Consider the following 25,446-nt stretch of genomic DNA (forward strand, 5'->3'; position numbering starts at 1 on the left):
ACTGCATATTTTCAAATTAAAAATATCTAAATATCTATGTAGACAGGTTCTAGATATCTGAATCTGAAGAGTTGTCAAAGAAGGTCAAAGATACCCTCCATCTAATACCAGGTGTCTTTAAAATTCCCAGGCTTCTTTCTCTGCCTTGGTGGGAAATTCCACTCTGCATTCTACATTTAGGAGACAGGAAAAAAATCCTGTTTCCTCTTATCGTAACCACTGTTGCTTGAGGCGATGTCAAAAGCTGAGGCTTTGCAATTGCCCTTTAGATAGTGGATGCTATTGGAAGCTTCTGATGATGGAGACACCTTTTGGTTTGCAGTCTTTAGGTAATAAAGTGTCATGCTGATGTCACAGAATTGATCAGAACACTGAAGTCATACATAGGTTCTAACAGTCATCACAAATGAGCCATTAGGTGCTAGCAAATCAGCACAAGTATTTGTTTATTTTAGGAAAAAAGCCCCACAGAACAGACTGAAAATATGGCATCGAATGAGGACCAGCTATGGGTGGTTTCTTCTTTTACTGTTTCTAGTTGGTCCTGTGTAGCTGTCCCCTTGCATAGCCCATTTATGTTTGAGAGAGCAGCATATACACTTTATTACAATGGAGCATGTTTTAGGTATGATAACTTTCATCTGTATCCATTTAATTATTTTACCCATTGATAAAAAATACTAAAATGCAACCGTTCAAAAAAATTCTTTATTTTTTTGCATTTGATATTCTAATTTTAGCAGGACAGGCGACATTTTCTTGCTGATAACTTGGTCAGTAAAGAAAAACAGGACTGCCAAGGAATGATTTCTTCAAGAACGACATTTTGTCTTAAAAAGTGCAGAGAAAGCAATCAAAAACTGCCAAGAAGTCTGAAGGTTAAACAATGACTCTGTCTGAAATTTCTGACTGATTTTAAACATCAGCTTTTAGAGGAAAACAGGACTGCAGATACCATTTGAAGCCGATTTTAGAATGCCACCCTTAAAATAAAGTTGTTCCTGGGTACTTCCACAGGGATTTTGTGCCTTCAGAAACTTGAATTGTTTAGAGAAATTGTATGGGTCATTGATTTACCTGAATTTATGTATGCTCTTTCATAAAACTGAGAGAATAAATCTCTCCTAAGAGCCTACCCCTCTCCCAAACCCCAAACCACTAAGGACTGAATTCCTCTGTAACGGAAGACTAGCGTAAAAATATGACTGACTTTGAAGTAGATATTTTACCTTGTATTTAAATTCATTTTTCATGAGCGCTGGAGGCCAGACACCAAGTGCATTCAGACTGATGCACTGCTGTAGCCTTGTTGAGTGAATAACATATTGAAAGATGCTACATTAGCAGTGAAAATTATTAGTCTTGGAAACAGCGTCAGTGAAAGAAGTTACAGCAACAGCAGATGTTTATGAGAGACAGGCATCTTTTCATTCACCATTGGCAGCTGCACTCCAGCGAGCAAAATCAACAGAACTGCGTTAGTGCTTGGTATGCTCCTGGATAAGACTGACTCTGTTGCTAGTATATATTGATTTAAATCTAGCGGACACTGAGGGAGAGAAAAAACAACCAGGACTGATGAGAAAACTGTTTTAGAACTTGTTATGAATAAATCAACAACATAGTTTTATTTCTACCGGAGTGATTGATAATGGCTAATTTTCCACAAAAACTCTCATACCATCAATATGTAGCCATGTTATGCCAATGCTCTTCTTCAGGAAGAATACTACCATTTCTTATCTTGTTTAAGTTTATGGGTAATCAGCTTTTGATCTCTGTATAAAGAGTAGAAGATGACCTGTGTGTAGGCCATTTCAAAAATAAAAAATGGGCTGAGCAGAGTTTAAAATTTTTGAACATGAACTCAATGTTATTTTCCTGTATGTAAACATCTCCTGGAGTTGCTAGGGGATGGTTCACAGTTGGGAATGAATGTGGTCTCTGCAATTGCCAATAGGCGAGTAATGGCTTCGTGAGATAAACCATCCCTATGAATACATTGCCTGTACTGTAAGGATGTCTGTGAGCCTTCTGCAAAGTGCTGGATCTTCCTCTTCTTCTAGGAAAGACTGTAAAAGAGGTTTCTCATTTCAAAACATCTATCACCTTGGAAAATATGGCTTCCAAAGTGAATATCCTTATGAAATATTATATATAAATTAATAGTTTATGGATTAATTTGCAGGACAGCATAAGAGATAAGAGAAAAAACTGGTTTTCTCTCCTTTTGAGCAAGTCATCTCAAGATGATGTGGATCACTTAACAGAAAACAATTCTTTTTTGCCTGATTCTGTAAACATGACTCAGGCAAAAAACTGAGCTTTGCTTATATTTTACTTAGAAGAATACTCACCTGTATGTTGCAGATTTTTCTTGCCTACTTTTTGTCAGTGTTGAAAAAGAAGTGCTGCATGGCATCAGTCCTACTGAGAAACGATGTGATCACAACTGGCCTTAGTAACTGGAAGGGAAATAGAAGTGTGGACGTGTCAGTACTGTATTGTTCTTATGGTTATCATTGCTTGAATTGTGTTGAAAGTGGAGGTTTTAATATTTTCAGTGGAAGTGGAGTTAATTTTTTCCAGATTTGGGTGGAATAATTTGATACTGGTGACGGATAGCTGTCTTTCCTATGTGAGGCAAGGACTGGTTTATAACTGGTGATATATATATATATATATATATATATATATATATATATAAAATACATATATATATATGTATATATAACTGTTGATAACTTAAGTAGGAGGTTTCATTTGATTAAACTTAGGCAAGTCGATGTGGTATTTTCTGTATGGCCCGCAGGGTACTTAATAATAATATGCCACATAATAGCCCCTGTTTTTTATAACTCTAATTACTTGGTGAAAAAATCTTCATTGCTTAAATGTTCCATAGGTTTTAGGTGTCTACATAGTATAACCACATGAGGTTTTTTTGAAAGTTTGGCAGACATTTTTTCTCCAAAATAAGTTTTTCTGAGTCTTGAATAGGTAGAAGTTTCTGTTTCTGGAGCTTATTCTGGTACGTTTGGTGTGGTTGAGAAGGTTTGTTCCCTGTTCTGTTCACCTCTGTAGGCTGACGGTCTGAAGTTGTCTCTGGCTAGCCGATGTGGTACAGCTGGCTGCAAGTGTGCTGCGTGCTTGATCATCTGCCTTGGACATGAGCTATCGTCACTCTCCCTATATGTTTCCTCAAACTCTTCCCCTTCGGGGTGGCTTCCCCCGTGCTTGAATCATTTAATGAACTCTTGAGTCTCATCTTTGAGAAGTCAAGAGTTTTACTTTGACGACAAGTTGAGTCTACCAGCAGGTTAGCAGTATTACCTAGTTCAGATTGTTCAAAGCTCTTTTGAGGCTACCTCCCTATTTCTGACAAATGACTGACCATTGTGACATCGCCTAACAGTTTCTTCATGGTCCTTGTTGTTGTTCTTGAGCAAGAAGAAGGCATGCCAGCCTTTATAATGTTTAGGCCTTGGTGACTGTATCTGATTGACCCTGTGGTATGCCTTGTAGACCTGATACCCATAGCTGAATCCTGGCCAAACGGCCAAACTGTCTCCTGGGGAGGGTGGAAAGGCCAGAGCCTTTACACCCAGCATGGCGGCGTTCGCACGGGTGTATGTTGTGCGTACCCAGTAGCTGTTTTTTCAGATGGGCTGCTTGAGCTTTGTCTTCAGGGTTCGTATTGTAAACTGAGAAGTCACTTTCAGAAGTAGGATGTACTGCTTTCCCTCAGTAGAAGAGAGCACTGGAAGGGGAAGAAAACCTCATGTTTTGGAATATTCACAATGTTGTGGAGGAAGATGAAAGACAAGTGGAAAAAAGGTGTTTTTCAGTTTTTTGTTTGTTTTTTTTTTTTTTTTCCCTAAAGGCAAATAAACACAGGAAGTAAAAGGCAAGTTTAGAAAGAGGAGAGAATGTAAGTATTCTTAATTTTTGTGTCTTAGGGTCTTAGGATTCTCAGTAAAACAGCCACAGACTCCAGCATCAGGTAATCGTAGCTTTCACCTAAGAAGAATAAATTTCTGGCTTTGATGGCTGCAGACAGAAGAGCTAGGACAAAACAGGGTATGATCTGCATGTGAGTAAACTAGAAATCAGGGGGAAAGTAGTATATTTCTGTCTGAAGCAAAACCAATCTGACCATTTTGTTTGGTTGTTTTTTTTTGTTTTCTGTTTTTTTGGTTCTTTTTGTTTTGGGATTTTTTTTGTTTGTGTGTTTGTTTTTGTTGTTATTTTTACTGCTTGGCAAGCTGTACAGCAGGGGTCCTCAAACTACAGCCCACGGGCTGGATACGGCCCCCCAGGGCCCTCAACCCGGCCCCCGGTATTTACAGACCCCCCGCCCCCCCGCTGGGGGTTGGGGGGGAAACCAAGCAGCCGCAGATGGCTGCCTGCCACTTCATGCACGCGCCGGCCCCTGGTTAAACAGTTTGAGGACCCCTGCTGTACAGCAATAGGAGATAAAGATTATCTTTGGTTTGGCAGCAGAAAGATTTGTGTGAACAGTTCTGAGCCTGAAGTTGCAAGGACACTTCAATAACATGCTTGGGAAAGGACAATTTGGGAAGTAATCAAGATGTGCAAAAAACTTCCCCAACAACTGGGACCATTCTCCCTTCTAAATCAAATCTCATCCTCTTACAGGGGCCTTTTTTCAAAGGGTAGGCTTACTAAGCATACTAGTACGACCGTACTGTCACATGAGGAAGATTGTTTGTTGGATGGATGAAAGGCCCTGTTTAATACCCTGCCCTGCGAATGAGCAACCATACTATGCCATTGCACTGTTCATCCTTTTTCCACCTTTCATAAAACGGTACAAAATATAAAGCACTGCATCAAAAAGAGAAGATGTTGGCATGCAGCACATCTAACCAAACTTCACAGTAGTTAGTGATTTGTCTTTACTTCACAAGTAAATCAACACACAATTTTTCTTCATAGCAAAAAGCTGTAGGTAAGACATTGTCTCAGGAGTTCAAGTAAGAGGACTGTTCACATCGGAATGAATTTGTTCATGGCAGAGATTAATAGGGAGCTTGCTGGCAGAATGAATAACTCTGGATGCCGCATCTTGGTTCTTTAGTCTTGGAAGACATATATGTAAGACAGCAATCTGAAAATGAAGCATCAGTAGAATTTTGCAATGCCTTAGCACTCATTTTTTGATGAAAATTACAGTAAAATTTCATTAACATGTACATCATGAGTTAAAATTGCTGTTACAGAAGAGCATTTTTACTGCAATAGTCAATGGAAGCATATTTTGGTACAGGGCTACTGCAATACCTTGAAAATTATGTTAAGAAAGCATTTCACCGGTCTTACACAACTTGATTCTTCTTGCATATCAGTGATAGCGGTAGCTGTGCTAGCGTCAATAATTCAAGCATTCACTGAGTCAGTGTAAATAAGAAAAGAATCAGATCATCCGGAGGATCCTTTTCACTCCAGTGACCATTGTACCTTCTTTCAACAATACAGATACACTGTAATATTCTTGCTGCCCCTTCCCCAAGATTTCCCTGAAAAGGCTGTTTTTGTGAGGTTGTCCACTAGCTTTCCTTGCATATTGTTAGCATGGGGACATGGTATGGAAGAGAACTGAGGGCTCAGGGAGGTGCATTTTACCCTGCTGCAGCCACAATTTAAATACGCTGCTAACTTGGCAGCGTTTGGGAAGCCACTGCTCTGGTTTCTCCTGAAGAATAAAGGTGATCGCATTCGAGAAGGCAGAGTGGTGTCCCTCAAGACCCTTTTGCTCCCTTCCTCCTGGCTCCTTCTCTGTTCACTCTTCAAGGCTCTTTATCTCTGCAGTTTGTGTGGAAGGGGGCTTTTTTTCTGCACAACTGCAATCATGGGTTTTAATAGTGCTTCTGTATTATCTAGTCTTGTTATCTTTTTTGAACAGGGAAGTGTGTCAGAGAGAAGACATAATAGACTAGAAATGCTGTAGCAGTGTTGTCACCGTTCCTGTTTTTGTCTGGGAACAACTGGTAAATAGGGTCCCAGGGAAAGACAAGAAAGATAAAAAGATGTTTGGATTTTGTTAAGCAGCAAAACCAGCCAGTTAAAGGCCTAATTTTTGACCACTAGAACACTAGAAAATTTGCCTTAAATAAGCCTTCGAAGAAGTAAATTACTGTGAAACAATTTAAATGAGAACAGGAAAGAAACCATATTATGTGCTACTGGTAACTAATCTTACTGTGGTCTGATATTTCTCTGGAACTACTTTTAATTGTGCCAACTGACCTGGTGTTCTGAGAGCAGTGTCTTTGTTTATCCTTGCTTCGCAAAAAGAAATAAATAAATGAGAAAAGGATTGAGAAAGGTGTAAGGGAGAGAACGCTGAAATGCTGTATTACTGCTCCTAGGGAATTTTTGCTATCTTTCCAACATTACTGCCTTACATTAATTCTTCAGAGATGAAAGCAAATTTTTCCTCAAGATTTCAAGGGTTAGAGTATAAAGGAAAATTCACTGACTAAAGTGCAAATTTTACATGATTTGAAAGTCCTTGTAAAAAAAGTTAGATTTCATAGGGGAAAATTAAAAGAATTATTATTTTGGTGAAAGCAGGATCTATGTTTGAGGCTTTTGTTTGACATACAGGCTAGCATTTCAAGAGACTATTATTATTGAGCGGAGATTGGGTTCAGATTTAAAGTTGGCAGTTTAAATCAAAAAGCTATTTAATATCCCCATTAAAAAATAGTGACCATTGATTTACACATTTAATAAAAGGAAAATAACTAACACATCAATTGGTAGCTAAGGAAACGACCTTAAATATGAAACCGTTTTCTGACAGTACATTAATTATCATTTTTCCATAACCTCCCCAGAGGATGGAATTAATGACATATCAGGAGGTGCGAAGCATTTTATTTCTAAAGACAGTGGACATATTTATCTAAGAAAAGTGCTTAAAGCAGCAGATTTAAGTTTCTCCAAGAGAAGCCTTTAAAGGAACAACGCCATTAAACAAGACCCAACAAAGTTTTGAATTAGTTTCTTAGTTTATTATTGATGTAATCAAATGGACTTAGTTTTGTAAACAATGGAATTTTTATTTGGAAATTCATTTCCTTATTTACTAAGATCAAAAAGAAGAATTGAAAGTCAGTTTGACTTTTGCTTGTTTTAATGGCTCATTTCAGAGTTTCTGGACAAACAAGGTCTCAGTGATAGAGTATTTCACCTTGAAAAGTCAAACAGATTCCTTTTAAGTTTGTTTCTACAGCGTTAGTGAGCACTTGTAATTACTGAGCTCCATGAGTGAGGCCTTGCCACTGTGGAATATACACTCAGCTGTACTTTGCTTAGCAAAGCTTAGCTTAGCTTTGCTTAGTCTTCTCTTAATATTGATGTCCTAGTTAGGCATATTTCTGCTCTGTAAATCGGTAGTATGGGTTTTCCAACATGGAATTACTCATCTGGGAGCAAGACTAGCTCTCATGATCCAGCAGGAGGAGCTTTCTGTTATGAATAAGAAACAAATACATGCAGAGCCCAGGAACCGTGGTGGAGCTCGATTTGGGTGCAGACTTCTGCCTGCCCAGCACGTGTTCATTTTTAAGCGTTTCCACAATACAAAGCACTGAAAAGTTGGGAAGTGGAGTATTCTGAAATACTGGGTTTTAATAGTTTTTATGTAATTAAGTAGCACTATGAATATGTAGTGGTATTTATTACCTTTTTCTAGCCTCATAATTAAATTATTATCACTCTTTGTTTTCCATTTCTGGCCTTAATGAAAAGCTTTGTGTCCTGTTTAGATTTCTTTTCCACTCGGCTGGTGCGTGCAGAGGTATCTGTGTTGCAGCACATTTAAAAGAGATGGCATTTTTTGTGTAATAAACAATTCTTCTGCCTAGTGCTGACAGCTGTATAACTCTGATAGGTTTGTGTGAGAAGGTGCTCGAGAACTTGTAACCAGCTCATTTAGAAATAAGTTCAAACATTACCAGAGCTATAGACTCCTGTAAATACGTATTTGCACATTTAATTATTTATAAATGAGAATCATTATATATAAACAATGTCAGAAGATGCTTTTTTTTTTTTCCCAAGTAGCAAGCTAACAATAACCAAAACTCAGAAGATACACCACTTAACAGAGTGGTTTGGCAAAGTGTGTGGTGCGTACGTGACAGGGGTTGGTAGCGGGGACTGTGAGGTGTCCTGTGCTGGTCACAGTGGGCTCCAGGCAGCTCTGAAGCCAGTGTGAGCACCCCGCTGTGCGCCAGCCACAGCAGCATGCAGCACCTCTGGGGTGGCAGCCGCTGCTGGGGGGAGAGGCAGGCAGGGAGATGTTCTTGGGGAGACATGGGGAGGAAGAGGCTGCCAGGGAGACATGTGGCTGGAGGTGTCCTCCTGGAAGGAGGCACTCCATACAAAATGGGCACCCTTCTGAAGAGACTGTGGCTGTAGGTGACCTACGTTGTGACATGGACACCTCCAAGGGACAGTGGTCATGGGTGGCCCATGCTGGAGACGTGCTGGCTTAGTTGTTCATGTTCTTTTTTTTTCGCCAATAACCAAAGCAGTGATCAGAAGTTGGTGTTAGCTGGCAATGAGTTAAGTAAAAATCTCACAAGTCAAGACCATTTTATCTGCAACAAAAAGTTAAGAAGAGCTTATAAACCCTAGGTAGCTCAGGTCAGGCACACTGCCAATAAAAGCATGTCATTTGTCTGTGTATTTACTGTGTCACAGTCTGGTAGGCATTGCAGCTATTTCCTCAGTACCAGCTTTCTTCTTCCTGCATCTTTTCTGCAAATTATTTCACCTTCTTGGCTTGGGTCTCTGGGGTTTCCCTTTGTTTTTGAGGCAGAGTTAACTGTTTCTAGTATCCATTTTTGTGCTGCTGCCAGTCAAACAAAACCCCCAATCCCAATCCAAAGTGAGTCGCAGAGGCAAAGACTTGCTAATCATGAAGGAGAGGCAGCACCTGGGAAGAGAGTGCCTGGCTGCTTCAGGGGCTTGGGATCTTGTCTGTCTCTGTAACTGTTTTTACGACATTAGCAGGCATTTGGGAATAGAAGGTAGTGAATCTGGAAATAAAGAGGAGTGTTTTTACACTGAATATCACATTCCTTCATACCCTTACACTGAAAATGCAGAGACATCTTCTTTATACATAGAATAACATACCCAGGCTAAAAATAGTTATTTAGTACCCTTTGCAAAAGGGAGAATCCTGTTTGTTACTGCTCAGAATCTGTGTCTATCCCTAGCAGGATCAGATGTATTGAACCTTTGAACTGTGGCAGTAGATATTAATAACCCATCACAGGTAGCTGCTAAGAGCTATCAGTTCTTCTCCATTTTAAATGACCACTTGTAATCGCATATGTAGAGCTTTGTCAAATAACTTTAAGATATTTTTCTGCAAAGCGTGTGGAATGTTGCAAGACAGATGAAATCATTTAATGTTATTAGTTACCTGAGTAATGCAGAGCTTGCCTCAGTCGAGGTGGAGCACTGGAAGCACGCACAGCTCTGTGGGCTGCCTACCAGGCTTCACATGAGAAATGGTACTGATGCTCCTCAGTCTCTTCAAAAGGAATCATCCGTGCTTATTTTGGCTAGGCAAAACTTTAAAGTTTTGTTCAGTGTTTCCAAACTGAAAAGGGAAGAAGCGTGAGGAAGGAAGATAGAAAATCAAGGATGCTGAAAATGATTGGTTCTGCAGAAACCAATTTACTATTTCATTTATTCCAATGCCTAATCCTAAGTGTGTGAGTAAATCTGTGGGCCTAAGGTAAAAGTACAGGAGAAAGATAAGTGGATTTGAGAAAAAAGTGCCACACTGTACTGCGAAAGAAAAACGTTGTTGACAAAATTACACTTTAGCTAATGCATACTTGATTTCTCATCCATGTTAGACATGCAACATAATTTTCTCCTATCTCATAACATTTTAACTTAAATGTTTTGACCTCTACTCCTCTATTTATTTGCATACTAAAGTTTTTAGGGTATGTGCCTCTATTAGCTTCAATTTCACCTTATTTATGATTTTTCCAAGATTTTTTTTAGCTATTGCCCAGCTACCAAAATGAGTTAAATGAGCATACTAATATATGCAACATCAATAAAATATAAAAATGAACAAGTTTAGAAATTTTAGTTTGACTGCCTGAATCCAAATCTGTTCCTAATTTCTCAAACTTGATTCTGGTCTCATACTATTGTATATAAAAAATAACTCCCCTGCTACCAACTTCTTATAACCAGTTAAGTGAGAACAGAATTAAGCTTGTACTTTTCCCCTTCTTAACAAGATTTTCTGTTCTACTGTTTGTTTAGAAGTAAATCAGGGAATAAAAAGTGGCAAGTATAGTCTCTATATATATCATATATATGAAACTATAAAGTTTCAAAGGGCATGAGAGATTTCAGTTTTCATGTGAGAATGGAAGGGGACTTTGAACTCTTGCATTCTCAACATTTCCTAGTCCTATTCAATGCCACCTGCATTAAATTGTATCTTTTTTCCCCATTTTGTAGTGTGGAAACATCTGTCAGAATGTGGCACCAACAGAACAGTGCCTTTTTTTTTTCCCTTTCCGTGGGATGTATGCTGTGATAAGAGTCAAGCTACATTACTCTTTTTTTTTTTTTTTTAATATATTTGATAAAGGTATACTGACTCTGGAGGGCATAGTTTTTGTATCTTTACAGAGAAAAAAATATCTCTCATGTTGATAATACTTCAAAAGAGGAAGGAAATTACTGAAAAAGAAGTACATTGTTTCTATAATTTTACACTGCAACAAGGGGAAGCTGAGGTATTCCAGTAACATTGACAGGAGGGAAAGGAATTGGCAAGTTTAATCCTTTAGGCTGTGAATCTCCAGGATGCAATCTGAGGGAAAATCCTTGCACACATCTGTAGTGATATCACTGGCCGTTGTACTGTTAGGCTTTGTGCCCAGGGCCAGGAGGGTTTTCCTGCTCCTAAGAGTTTGTGTGTTGGGGTATAATAGAGAACATATTCTCTCTTAGGAAGAGGTAAATGAAAATGCCCTGATCTGGAGAAGAAAGATTTGTACGGCTTTTATCGATACTGAAAATGTATAAATTATAAATATACAATTTATATGTATATTATATATACAATTATTATGTCTGTGGTACAAAGGAAATAATAATTGGATTAATTATAATTTGACCCAGAAATAGATGAGGGGATATATAATTTTTTTTTTTATTCAGCTTCAGTACAGTGATGACAAATATTGCCTGTCTTGCAAATGTAGCTACCTGCCCCTTGCGAGAGCTGTTTTTTAGAGAAGCAATGATTGTAAAAGGTGCCACTGAAAGCCCCACTTTTGTTCTGTCCTGAAGTTCTAATCCTATCATCTTTAATTCATACTTCTTTCCATTTGTAGCTAAAGCTTTCGCTGAACTGTTCCTTTAGGAAAATCTGCTTGCAGAGGTAGACTGGATGCAGAAGAATGCTGAGATTTGCTGCTGATATCTCAAAATGTAGAAAATTGCATATCAGAGCTGTGGAGTTCTACTTCAGATTTCTCCTGGCATATTGGTGAAATAATTACAGTGTCTGTAAGATGTGTATAATTAGATGTTGTAATAGGAGTTCAGAAGTACTTTTATGAATGTTTAGAAGTGTGAGTATGGGAATGCTGAAGTCTTGTGATATCTGATTTTCTCTCTGTTTTCCCTTCTTGGTAAGTACTGATATATTTCTTTCAGATGCTTTTAGGGTGTGCTGGCATACACTGGCTTATTTCAGTCACTGAGGATAATGATATTTATCTAACCTGTGTGTGACTCCTCAGAGCTTACTGATTGATAAATCGTATTCCTGACATAGTTATGTTACACTTTAAAATAGTAGCGTCTGTAAAATTTGGAGATCGGTAACTATCAATGGATTTGAACATCGAGTTTATGAGTTAGTTTTTCTGTGTCACTTGCTTGGCATTTTGGTGCAGCTATATTGCTTTCATCGATGTCCTGGCATGAATGGAAAAAAACCAGATGTGGTTATGATGCCTGATGCAAGGGAATAGATTAAATAAACTGAATTACCTTCATAGATGCTCCAAGCTTGCTGGAAGAGTCTTGGAGGTAAAGCTGTTGATGTGAGCTTCTAAAGTCACTGATCTGTGCTTATTATCAGAAGACATCTCTTTCATACAAACTCAGCCTGACCTAGTTGCCAAGCGTTTTATCTAGCTTGACACTTTTTTTTACATTCTCTGGAATTGTACTGAGCACTGTGATAGTGTGATTCAGTATCTCATTTTTAAAGATTACCGCTTTGGCAAAGATAGTATTTACCAGTTACCTACCAATCACCTGTAACACAATCCAGGTTAAAGTAGTTGTAAAATAAGCAATTTGTTTACAAAATAGGGAAATAGAAAGCTACACAGTTGCAAATGTGTTTGTGGTGGGATAGGACAAGTAAAGGAAGATCAGCTTTGGTTTAGTTATCCTTAGATCAACTCTGAAGCTTTTATCATTCTGTCTGGCTGTTTGCAGCATCCGTCTAATTATGTGGCTGGGCATCATGTTCTTATGCACAGGAAACCTGTTCTTACGCAAACTCTACATTTTTATTCATGGAACAGAAATTTGATCTGGATGTGTACGTTTCCTTTACACCCAGTCTGGCCTATGGTTCTGTTTAGATTCACATAATCATCCTTTTCTTCCTTCTTAACTGGATAAAGCTGTTCCTACCTGATGGCAGAGATAGTTATTAAGTCCCCTCTCACTGGAGTGCTGAAAGACCCAGTGCTGCATTAAATTATTAACCTACAAATTGCCAGTCTAATGTGAGGTGAAATGCTCTCCTTCACTGGTCAGGGCAGTTCGTGCTCCTTGTGTAGTCTTTTCAGTCTTTGAATCTTACATTGTATGTCACAGCTGTAACTTGTCAGTCTTGCTTTATCCAGTCTTTTAAGTGGAATTAATACCTGTAGTTTACTGTTTTAGATTAGACACAGTGATAATCAGTCACTTTGCTATGGTTGACTTTTAACCTGCCACTGCAATAGTGGGAGACAGTTGGCATACTAATGGGTAGAAGCAAAAATATATCCCGTTGCTTCCAAGTAGTTCCTTTTCTTTTTTTTTTTTTTTCCATTTGAGAAAACACAAAGAAAACCAGAGGAAACTTTTTCCCTTGACCTGAATGAAGCTTTCTTCATGCTGGGTGTTGCAAGATTCCTCTGTACCACTGATCAGGCAGCTGAATTCATTCAGGGAGAAGGAACGAGGCAGCTTAGTTTCTGTGAGAATATATGTTGGCATAGATTTGCTGTTGTTGGTAGTGTGTTAGTCCTCTGGATAAGCTGCCTGGGAAAGAAATGCAGGATGCAGGTCCTGTGTTTAGTTTAAACTTTCTTTCTCTGGCTTACTTAAATGCTTGGGCCTTTGAATTGACTGCAGGAATAGGCTTTTTCACTTCAGCTGTCAAGGAGGTGGTGTAAAGTCCAGCTGCTTCTGAAGTGCACAGAATACTTTTTTCATTTATTTTGTTAGCACTAAACGAGGTCAGCAGTGACTTTGATTTGACCTAGAGCACTCATTTGTAGGTGACCGGTCTTCTCAGAAATGTATTGAGAGTATCATCTTATGACTGTGTTCTTCTTCTACAAGTCATGCATGGTTTCCATTGATTTCTACAGTATGATCTGCCAACGTTTATTAGGAGGTGGCATTTAGCCGTATCTGTTAATGTGGATGTCTGTGTGTTTCCAGTGCTTCCATCTATTTCTGTGTGTGTGGACAATCAGATAGCAAAAAAAGAGAGAAGATTGCTACTGTATTGTTGTAATAACTGCAAGGAACACATTTGTATTTCCCCTTCTCTTTTGTCATTGCACTCCCCACAGTATCTGGAAATTCTTGCCTCTGTTTTCCAGCTATTTTTTCATGAGCAAAGTAGTGCAGTTCCATTGGGTGGGACTGTGGCATAATTTATGTGGAATGTGACCATTTATTTTTTAACACTTTGTGACTTCTAATTTTGGCAGTTATTTTCTTCCAGTTGTATCTACTAAGGTCAGGAACTTGACTGGATTTGGGAGTCTGGCTTCAACAGTGTTATGGGACTGGGTATGTCAAAAAAGAGGTGAAAAGTATTCCTCTCACTGTGGGGGAATTGCCTTGTTCTGTTCACTTGCAAAATTGAACATCATTATTGATAATACAAATGTTATTTCCTATTATAAGAAAAAAATATAAATTTTCAGTTTTTTATGTTATAATTCTCTGTTTAAAGCTTTTCTTTTAATTAACTCATCACTGTATACAGGCACATACAGTTTTGTAGACACCAATAAATTAATTCAAGACTTGTGCCAATTATATGAAGGAATTTGAACTTTACCTGTCTTTGAAACCTTGAATCTTAGTTCACATGTATAAAATTTGTTGTGTAAAGGGTTTGTAGCTGATGGCATACATTGACTGTAGTGCTGAAGAAACACAAGCAAAATGGGAGAGAGAGAGAAAAGGGAAAGGACAAACTCTTCCCAGTGGCCAGATGGGAGGAGAAACATGAGGGGGACCCCAGACGAGCATCCTTCCCTGTGTGTCCTCTCCAGTGCAGTGGGTGGTTCTCCCTGCAATACTTTTCCCATAGTGACTATATGGTTTTCTTCAGAACCTGCTCAGACTCCCAGATGATTGCTCCTGAACATGGTGCCGTTAGTGCTGACTGGAGCATGCTTATGTCAGGGGCAGGTGCTGCACGCTGCTCTGCTCTTAAGCTCTCTGCATGCTTATTATTGGGTCCTCTAATATAAACTAAAACTCACAACTGAAGGGGGGGAAAAGGGGGAAAAAAGAGGTGATGCCCACGCCAGTGGCAATCCTTTCCCACAAGAACCCACTACAGCAACACTGTTTGAGTTTGCATGTGCAGGCCCATGGGCGTAACAGCTGGGGTTGCATTCGAAAGCTCTGAGCAATACGAAAGGCTGAAGTCCCAAAGGCACTGTGTGGCAACCAAAGTGGTAATCTCATCTTGAATTAAAGTGTTTGGGAATGTATTCGGAGATGATTTCAAAACTTTTGGGAAAGGCAGGTGTCGCAGCGGGATAACACCAATTTTTGAGTAGGTGCTACAAATCCTGACTTAGCCTCATGGCAATTAAGTGCTATAAAATTTTCCTTGTTTTTTTCTGTCAAAGTTCAGATTAACTTAACATGGTTTTGTCCATTTTTCTCACATCATAGACTTCTAGATGTGTTGTTTCTATGATTAATAAAATTTTCCAAGGAAGTATGTCCTATTTTGGCAGCTCTCCTCAAGAAGAAATGTTTCCTTCCTTTCTATTAAGATTGTGCTATTACCACTCTGTGCACAGTCACAGTATTTCATGGCAGCCATTGAGGGGCTCCTTTCCTTGGCAACTTGTTGTGTTTCTTCTTTGGTTTGCCCAAAAATATATGCTTAGGAAAAAAACAGAATTTGCAAAAAAACCATCCATTCAGGTTATCAGGTTTCTGGAAGTGGAGCCATACTGCACAGTCATTTTGATATACCACATCTTTCCTTTGCAGCAGATTCTGCCTTGAGCTGTTAAAATGACACTGTTGATCTGTGCACTATTGATCTGTGCAAATGAAATCCAAGTTTCTTTTGTTCAAGCTCTTCACTATTATTTCTACCAGATATACCCCAATTGTGACCCTTTATCACCTTTCTGTTTATTTTCCCCTCATTTTGACACCTGCCACAGCAAATGTCAGCTCCCCAGGGTGTGTTGTCCTTTGCTGACCCTTGCACCTCTCAAGAAAAGGAGGCTTCTTGCTCTCTAGGAGGAGTGACTGCTCTTCTCAGTGTTATCATCTGCATACTCCTGCTTGATAGTAGGTAAGGTCAGGAAGAGGCATGCCCTCTTTCCCTGGGAAGTTGCTGGGTTACTGGGTACCATACCCTGGGTACTTGCTCTCTGAAACATCTTGTGCATCTCAGAATGCACAACAGAATGCTCTACTGAGCTGCATTACGTTTTTGCTTTGCACCATGACCCCTCCTTTTCCCTTCTTCACTTTCAAGCACCAGTCTTGGTAGGTTCTCATAAAGACAAACACAGAAGATCTCCAGGGCTTCTCAATGTGTTAAGGCTACTGTGATGGTTACAAAGTTCTCGTGGTTCCGTATGTCAGAGGCATATGTCTGTCAGGGCTTCCTCAGGGTTTTTGGTGGTATTTTGCTGGACTTGGTCATGCGATCATGCCCTGGGCTATGTTAGGAAGAGCCAAGTCAGCAGGTCGAGGGAGGCAATCCCTTCCCACTACTCAGCACTGGTGATGCCAAATCTGGAGTACTGGGTCTGGTCCTGGTCTCCCCAGTACAAGACAAATATGGATGTACCGGAACGAGTTTGGTGAAGAGCCACAAAGATACCTGAGAGACTGGAACATCTTTCATTTGAAAACAGGCTGAAAGAACTGGGACCATTCGGCCTGGAGAAGAGAAGGATTAGGTGGAATGTTACCAACACAGGGATTTGTTCTTTGGATTTTTTTCCAAGATGGCAAGAGAAGAATAGTATGAGGTATTCAAGAAATATGCGCACCATGGATTCATACAATGGCATTGTGATGCTTGATTCTCTATTCTTTTCCTAATAAATGCTCCCTTTTTATTTGCCTTTTCAACTACTGCTATCATTTGCTTTTTCAAAGACCTGCTCACAGTGACTCCTGTATCTTTTTCTGAGGTTGTAGTAACTAAGATAAAGCCTGCTTTTTCAAGAGTTCAGTTAAAGTTGTTTTCCCCATGCCTGCTATTTTGCATTTATCATGCTGGATTTCATCTGCTATTTTATGGCCCAGTCACAGCAGTGTGAGGCACCTCTTCAACTTTTCCCATGTGTTGTTGCTTTTGAATACCCTGAATAATATTAAAAACCCATCAAACATTGCCACATCGTTATTCTGCTCCTTTTTACTAAACCTTTAGGAAGACACCGAATAAATTCTCTGAGTCCTCCAGCAGTCCCTTCAGTGTAAAAGGTGACCATTTATTTGCTGTTTTTCACTTCCTATTTTTACCTTTTACTAATCCAATTTACCTCGAGTTCTCTGGAACTGGCCTGGTGTTTGGGAGGTATTGAAAATCAACATACCTAATCCCGAACTCTTATAAGATGCTTAGGCACAGTTCATTGGACCTGCTGTTTAAAAATGGCTCAGTGCTAATGTCTGTGGCTTTATATATTTGTGAGCTAATATTTTGGAACAGAAAACTGTACCACAATTACTCTTTAGCATCAATGTAAATATATTATTTAGTTTTTCCATTAATAGGGAACAGACATTTTTATTTGATGGTTCTGCTTTTCCTTTATTGTAATTAACAGTTTTACATTCCTTATAATGGTTGATAAAATTCACTGTTAGACTTCTTTCGTACCTAACATGCAGAAGAACCTCCTTGGATCTCCTGAAATGTAATGTATTCATTTTCTGCCCTTACTAGTTAATTTGATTTCTGATTTAAACTAACTGCTGTCATTGCTCATATTTTCTGTTCTTGTGCAAGCAGTCATATTTTAACATAGACTTTCACATCCTTTCTAGCCAGGTTAGGTTTTTATGCAATTTATGTTTCTTTCCCACTTATGTATGCTTCTTCATTCTTAGGGCAACTTTAAAAATGTTTTCAATGTATGTTCTTATTACACTCCTTTTAAATCTGAGGCAAAAGTGCTTGAGTGCTGTAGAATTACCTCCTTAGGAGTGTAAATGAAAGTATTTTTTATTGCTTTGGACTTCAGTCTGTTTACATATCCCATATAATCATTTGGCTCTCTTTTGATTTTCCACCTTTAAAATGCACTAATTTAACTGCAATTGACTTCAGAATTGTGTTTTATTTTAGAGTTGTGTGATATATATCTGGTTTTACTTTCATGGTAGCATGGGAAGACAAGGTTTTGACTTTAACAACATGCTCTAATCCTTTTCTCACTGGCCTTAGGTTAAAAAAAAAAAAAGAAAAAAAAAGAAAAAAAAGAAAAATTATTAAGGCAACATTACAGAGGGTACCAACTGTCCCTTTCTGAGAAAATTCTAGCTGTGATGATCAGGAATTATTCCTGCTGTTGTAGGTTTCTGATCTGTTCAAAACACAGGAGGGAAGAATAACAAGGATGAACGATGTATTTTCTCTCTCAGATGCTTTTCACTTGTCTTATCACTGAAAAAAAAATGAAAGCATAGCTTATAGTCATCTGATCCAGTTGGAGACTCAAATCATTGCAAACACATACTATTGTTGGGCTTTATAGTGCTTTATGAAGTTTTCTTTCTGCTTGCAGGGATCTACCAGCATTGTAACAGAAAAAATCTGTCTGCTTGACTAATTAGCCCAGGCTGTGATTGAAACAAGGGCGACAAGACATAGTGGACGGAGGAGAATCAAGTGAGCAATAGAATGATAGTACAAGTGGGAGTTACAGGGTGCAACAAATTCTTTCTTTTCCGAGTGTGTTCAGGAACAATCTCAAAGCTGCTAGTGATGATGGTAACACCCCCTCTTTGGGGATGCTTTGGTCCCCTCTTCTGTAGCAGGAAGGATCAAAAATTCTTGTGGATCATTAGGTCACTGCTGATGGTCCTTGAGTCACTCCTTCCAGATCCCATATCCCTCTCACTGATCCCATTCAGTGAAATAAAAGATTATGTGACATAGCAATCACGTAGTAGACAGCATGCAATCAGATTATATCTTTATTGTTTCAAATGTGAATTTTCCTTCCTTTTCTGGGGTCTTTCATCTTAATGTCATATTAATCTGTGACTTCAGCCACATGTTGGAAGGTTCCTTATTGCACAGCTATTTAAAAATATCCATTTTCCTGCAGTCAACTTGTTTTTATTCTGTGCTATTTTGCTAATGGCTGTAGTTAATTTTTTGGCAGAGGCTGTAATGACTAGTTGTTTCCTGGTGACATTTAAACCTAGACCTCTGCACAAAAGAAAGGGATTATTAGTTTGAGGTTCTCCATAATGAAGAACAATACATGATTTACAGGGTTGTTTACTACTTCAATGATAATTATTAGAAAATAAAAAATTATGTTTGGTAAAAATGTGTGAAGTAATAATATCTCCTCCCCTCTCCCTCTCCCTCTTCTCTCTGCTCTGCTCCTCTCTTCTTTTTTTCTTCTTTTTCTGTTCTTCAAAGTATGTTTGACTCTTAGCACAAGAACACAAGAAACTTCCTTCAGGTTCAGACCACAATCCATCTAGCACAATGTTCTGTCTCCAAGAACGTTAAGAGAAGCTGCTATTAAAAGGCAGCACACAAGCTTGATCACTTTTTGTGGTCTGTTCCCTTCATACCTTGCCAGCCTCCACAGTTGCGTTAGTGGTATCAGAGTGAACATCCCTACCCTGTCTTTTTGTTATTTGTTTATGGACAATGTGTCCATGAATTTTGACTGATCTCTTTTTGAACCTGCTGGCACATTATGACCTCCTGTGGCAGCAAGTTCAAGGAGTTCACTGTCTGCTAGGTAAAGATCTACTTCCTTTTCATCTGGTTTAAATCAATCTTCTACTATTTTCATTGAGTGCCCTTTTGTTCTAGTGTTGCAGGGTTTAGCGAACAACAATTCCACCTTTACCTTATCCAGTGCTTTCATAATTTAAGCCTTTTTATAGATGACTCAGAACAAAGTTGATTTTAATACTCTTCATATTTTTGCTTTATGTGAGTAGCTTGTTTTGCTCCTTTAACATTACCTGCTTTTAGAAGTCTGAGTCTGAAGATTTGAGGTCTAGAATTCAGTAGTAGAATGGCAAAGACCTCTACATACTTGCAACATTTACTCTGCCTACACAAAGTTTTAACACAGTATATAGCTTGTATAAATACCCTTCTTACACCTTAATTTTTTTTTTTTTTGTTACTTTGTTAAATCATGAATATAGCATCTGTAACTATTTGGTAAGATTAGTAGGTCCTGCCAATTATTATGAAACATAGCCATTCATTTAGAAGAATTAGAGTGTCTTCTTATGTGATGTTATTTATACAGGCAACGTTTGAAATCAGTAGCTGTAATCCAGGTGTCTCCAAGGGAAAATTGTTTAATTACCTGATCTATCTTTACTCCCTTTACACAGTAAGGAGGAAGCTGATCTTGAAAACCCTATGAAAGTGATCCTGGAGTTGGCTGGCCTACTTAGTATGAATATCTGTAGTCTAACAGTTTAAATATGGGAACAGGGTCTTTTCTGGTTACACAGTGAAAAGGTAGTACTATCTTCCCAAGAATTTTACTGTCATTACACTTGTGCATAAGAAGTTGTCCCAAATAACTACAGACACTTTATTAGCTGTAGCCTTGTTAGTATTGCCTGTGTCCAAAGCAGTGCTTTCCCCTAGCTCATGCTGAAACAGCCCTTTTAGGTTTGCATGCATGCTTCAGTGCCAAGATGTCATATTCCTGAAGGGGAGGTTCTGGTCAGAGTAACATTAAATTGAGTGAATTTTACATATGTCAAGCCAGTTATGATTAGCCATTTAACACAATCTTAAAAAGGCTGTATAGCTGGGAAATTGTGAGTCATTGTTGGAACATAATTCATACAAAATGAATGATTAGTGTATTTTTGTATAGTTGCTCTCGGCATCAAAAGCAACATCCCCTGTGGCCCCCTATGCGCTAGGAAGGACAACTTTAATGTGTAAAATATGTGAAACTTTCTACTCCACATACCCTTCAGAGTTAAGATGATGCCACTCAGTAGAAACTGGTGTCACCAGGGAGACAAAGTTTCTGAGAACAGGTTGGATCCACGGGCTCCAAAAATGGATTTGGTCCACTGCAGTTTGTGCATCACAGCCCAAACCAGTGACCTTTCCAAAGCAATGTCTGTGGACCATCAAGGGTTGCCAATGTCATACCAGTTCTCCTAGATGACAGTCACTAGTATAGGTTAGAGGCTGGAGTGGCCAACACAGTTCATCTGGAGGTGCTGGGAGAAAAATGCCAACACAAAAAATACTCAGAACGGGCTTGATTTACCAAAATCTTTCCATTTTTCAAGATGCATAAAGATGCTTACCTAGTGGTTTATGTTGTGTTCTTTCAAAAGAATGAGCGTTTGTGATCATCAGTGATATCCCACACCATGATGTCATCATACCATTTGGTGTCTGAGCCTCTCTAATGGTATCACTACAGTAAATTTGCAGAAAAATAGTCTTGTTACATACCCATCTAGACAGCCACACTATGGAAGCTCATCATCTTTTAAATCACTATGGAAAAGAACTGCTTATGTAGTAGATGAAAATGTGGCACTACTGAAGTGTGGGAGAAGAGATATAGAGAGCAGCAAATACACTCAGAGTTTGCTAAGCTCTGGTAGTTAAGAATGATGGGCCTGAGTCCTGGATACCCCTCCATCAAAGCAGGAAAGCTACATACTGTAAGATGTTACATCAGTGTTAACCAAAATTGAATGCTACATGCTATGATGTATACCATCAGCGCCCAAATGCTCCCCTTCTCCAAGGTATGTATAATACAAGCTCATGGTGAAAGTCTCTGAGTACCAAATTCCTAAAGCAATCTAAGTTCAGATCAGGACACGAAGCATGCTTCAACTAGGCAGTCATAGTGATGACTCACATCAAAGATTGCTTCCAACACAGTTTCAAAACAGCGGTGAGCTTTGTGGTTATGGCACACTTCGGTGGAACAGGCTGCTTTTAGTAGTATCAAAAATAGTGCACTGAAAATTAATAAAAATAGTGCACTGAAAATTAATAAAAATAGTGCACTGAAAATTAATACTGTGTTTACTGATGGGTACACACACCAAGTGCAGACGTGCAGTGACATGCATTAGCAACTCTTGCAATGGGATAGTGAGGTCCTTCAGAACGTGATGTCATTGCTTTTTAACTTTTGTATCAGCAATTTTCTGCTAATTCTTACAAAAAGATAATGAAAAGGGTCAAGGGCCGCTGTCCATTCTGCAGACTGTGATTCAGTCCAGGGGGCCTGTCTCCTCTTTGTACCTGAAGAACCACCCTACTTAGGAGCCTTTGAGTATCAACTTCTACAGCATCAAACTTAAATACAGCGATATTCTGAAATATGTTGGAAGGTCCCAAGCTGTAGATACTATGCATCTCTGCTATCAAGATGAAAGGTAGTAGCATCTTATTTCAGGGTACTTGGGGAGAATATTCCTGAGTCATGGTGAAATAAAATAGGAACCTCTGTGATAAACAGAGCTCTCAGCTCCTTGGGTCATTAGGCCATTGCTGGAAATAAAACACGATGACTGTGGGCAAGAATCAAGAACTATTGACAGAAGCCATTCCTACATGCATTTTGGATAAGTTTCTGTCTTAGCATGACTGATAGCTCTCCTGCTTTGCAGCAGCATTCTCAGACTCAAATTTCAAGATGCAAATATAAGAGTTGACAGTCAATTTGTTATGAAGTGTTCTTTAATACAGTTCCAGTACAACTCAGCCTGTTTGACGGTGAGTAACGGAGAATTTGAGGTCTGAATGTGTAATGTCAAGAGGGGTTGAAACTTCTAAAAACTCTCTTTGATTGTAGTTGTGGAAGGTTGAAATTACCCATTTGTTTTGACCAAGGGAAGTAGTAGGGTAACTTAAAGAAAGGATACTTGTTTACAGCAGTATAACAAGTGTGGAGCTGATACCAAAATAGTTTTTAATGTGCTTAGTAGGCTATTTTATGTCAAAGCTGAAAAGCAACAGCATCATAATATATCTTATATCCACTAATGAGTTTTAGTAAGTATCTAGCACGTACCTCACAAGTGGGGTGGATCATTTCATCTGGCTGTAAAGGCAAACCATATTCAAATACAGAAAATATGCAAGTTCTATTTTTTGAAACCAAGACAGTTAGAGAAGGATAATTTTTTATTTTCAAATTATAAAATTCTCACAAATATGTAAATGTCATCTTCCCCCTAGTCAATTAGAAAGCTAAACTTAGAAACAACAAAACCTTGTTCTCATGAAAAGTCACTGGGATTAGAGACATTTGAAATCCTTCTTCCAGGACTAAAGTCCAGGATTTTTATTCAAACTATTTTTTAACTGGAAACAAGTCTTAGGCAGCTGGTCTTACATGCTGGTAAGGTATTTTGCCTCTGGCATCCATTTGTCTTATGCCTGTATCAGCGGACCTTTCACATCCCTTGTTACTGCTTAACTGATCATTCAGGTTTTCCTCCTACCCTGATGTCTCTTGTCATGACAGAGGAAGATGAGATTGCTTTAATATGATTTCTTAGCAAAATCTCACTGGCTGTTACTTGCATTTTTTCTTAACTTTTAGAACCCTTGATTATGAATTGCTTTATTATTTGATCTGTTATTACTCCAGGAATTGAAGCTAAGCTGACCAATTCTTAATTCCTTAGCCTTTTTCCCAGCCTTTCAAAGACACATGCTCTATTTCCTTTCTTTAGCCTGCCAGAACTTTCTACATCTTTCCCAAGTTTTGAGACTATCATTTAATTTTAATTCTCGCAGTATCACAGTTGATTATTACCCAGCCAGGACAATTTGAAAACAACATACTTAAATATGTGTAAATATAAATATAAAAATATATATAAATGCATATTATAAATAAATAGATAAATAAATAAATAGATAGATAGATAGACAGAAAATAAATAAATAAATAAATAAATATCATCATACTTCTCTTATCTAGACCAAATTTGTACCCCCTTTTCTTTGCTGTTGGTTTTACTAACACCTGATCACAGTTAAAACTTTTAGGGAGCACTGAAACTAAACAGGTATGAAACACTTCTGTTTCCTTGTGCTGGCAGTTTGAAAGGGTAGAGAAACAAAGTTTTCCCTTTGCCTTTTTGTTACTTTATTTTCTTATTATCTCTCGTGTCCTTTGCAGTTTCATTTCATTTCACGCTATAGAAGTTTTTTATTCTTGAGCATACGGGACAGATGGGCAGCATCAGAAAGATTATGAGTGACCAGGGAGGAGCTGGGTTATTCTTAATGGTGGAATCAGAGAAAGTTGAGTGGAAAACAGAGGTGGACTTCCTCTTCCATCAAATCCTGTCTCCATGGTGGAGAAGAGTACCACCACTGTCTTTTAGGTACACATACATTAGGGTTCAGTTTTGACTATGGAATCATCACCATGTAAATGTGAAGAAAAACTGACAATAAGGGAAATGAGCACCAAAATTATTATTTCTTCACACCTGCTTGGGAACTTTATGAGTTAAATACTGTGTGTATACAACCGTTAGATGGTTGATAAGCTTGTAAGTCAACTAAACTGATGGAAAGGCTTACATAGGGATATAAATATATGCAATATGACACATATTCAGAATTGCCTGCCTATTTATGTGTGCAAAATCTGTGTCCAAAATCTAGTTACATTTTCTCATATATGTGGTGAAGTTTGGCACATATGCATACCATCAAATATATGATCTTTTTATGTATAGTGAAGGAGTCCCTTTTGCTGTTACAGGCTGGGTTGTGCATTTGGAGAGTTTGTCCCAAAAAGTTAGTGTGGATGCTAGTACCCTTTAAAAGAAGCTAACTGTTAATTCTGCTTATGGACTTTGATTGTCTGAAGTTGTCTTTCATGCTCAGATAAATATATTAGCTTAAAATACAGTGTTTTAATGGAATTTGAGTTACATCACATAGATACACATAAAGTATAACCTTATTAAACCAAAATGCTTGGCTGAACTTGGGCTTTTTTGCATAATGTTGTGTTATATTAAATTGTGAATTTTTAGTGTATCAGGATGAATGAAATCTCTCTGTATTGAAATTTAGGCCCTGTGAAGGGGTTTGGCAAATTGTTTTGTAATGCAGCTCAGAATCAGAAACCACCAGTCCCAAAAGAACTATAATTCTAACTGTAAACAGGGTGTTAATAAAACAAAAAATTGAAGATAAATTTTAAGTTAAATTTGAAAAAAATGGAGTATCATGTAATTCTTGAACTATGATTTAGTATCTTAAAACTTCACATCTTAAATAAAATATAATGTAAAGTTTCTGACTCTTTTTAAAATGAGTTCTTCCTAAATCAATTTTCTGCAGTGGTTAGCAGTAACTTTCCTGTAAAAAACTGATGTGTAGCTTTATGCTGAAGATGGTTCATTATTAAATACTACTTTTTAAATGTTATTCCAAAGTGAAATTAACATGCTGCTTTTTTTGTCTTGCTGTCTTGCACAGGTGTCATTTTTCTTGTTCATTATTTTTGTGGTGTATACCATGCTGCCCTTCAACATGAGGGATGCTATAGTTGCCAGCGTCTTGACCTCTGCATCTCATACGATTGTGCTGAGCGTCTGTCTATCAGGCACAGCTGTTGTAAAGGAACACTTGGTTTGGCAGGTAGGTGCTTTGTGGAA

At 38.3% G+C, this 25,446-nt stretch overlaps 1 protein-coding gene across 4 annotated transcripts in view; it reads left to right on the top strand.

Annotated features, from left to right (window-relative positions):
• Positions 1-25,446, top strand: part of ADCY2 (adenylate cyclase 2) — a 229,328-nt gene that overhangs the window by 40,027 nt on the left and 163,855 nt on the right. For all 4 annotated transcript variants that reach the window (XM_080381755.1, XM_080381756.1, XM_080381757.1 and 1 more), the window contains exon 3: positions 25,268-25,429. In XM_080381755.1, the coding sequence (XP_080237881.1) occupies positions 25,268-25,429 (162 nt within the window). The remainder of the gene's footprint in view (positions 1-25,267; positions 25,430-25,446) is intronic.

Source organism: Falco punctatus (assembly GCF_963210335.1).
Source record: "Falco punctatus genome assembly, chromosome: 3".
Lineage (NCBI taxonomy): Eukaryota > Metazoa > Chordata > Aves > Falconiformes > Falconidae > Falco > Falco punctatus.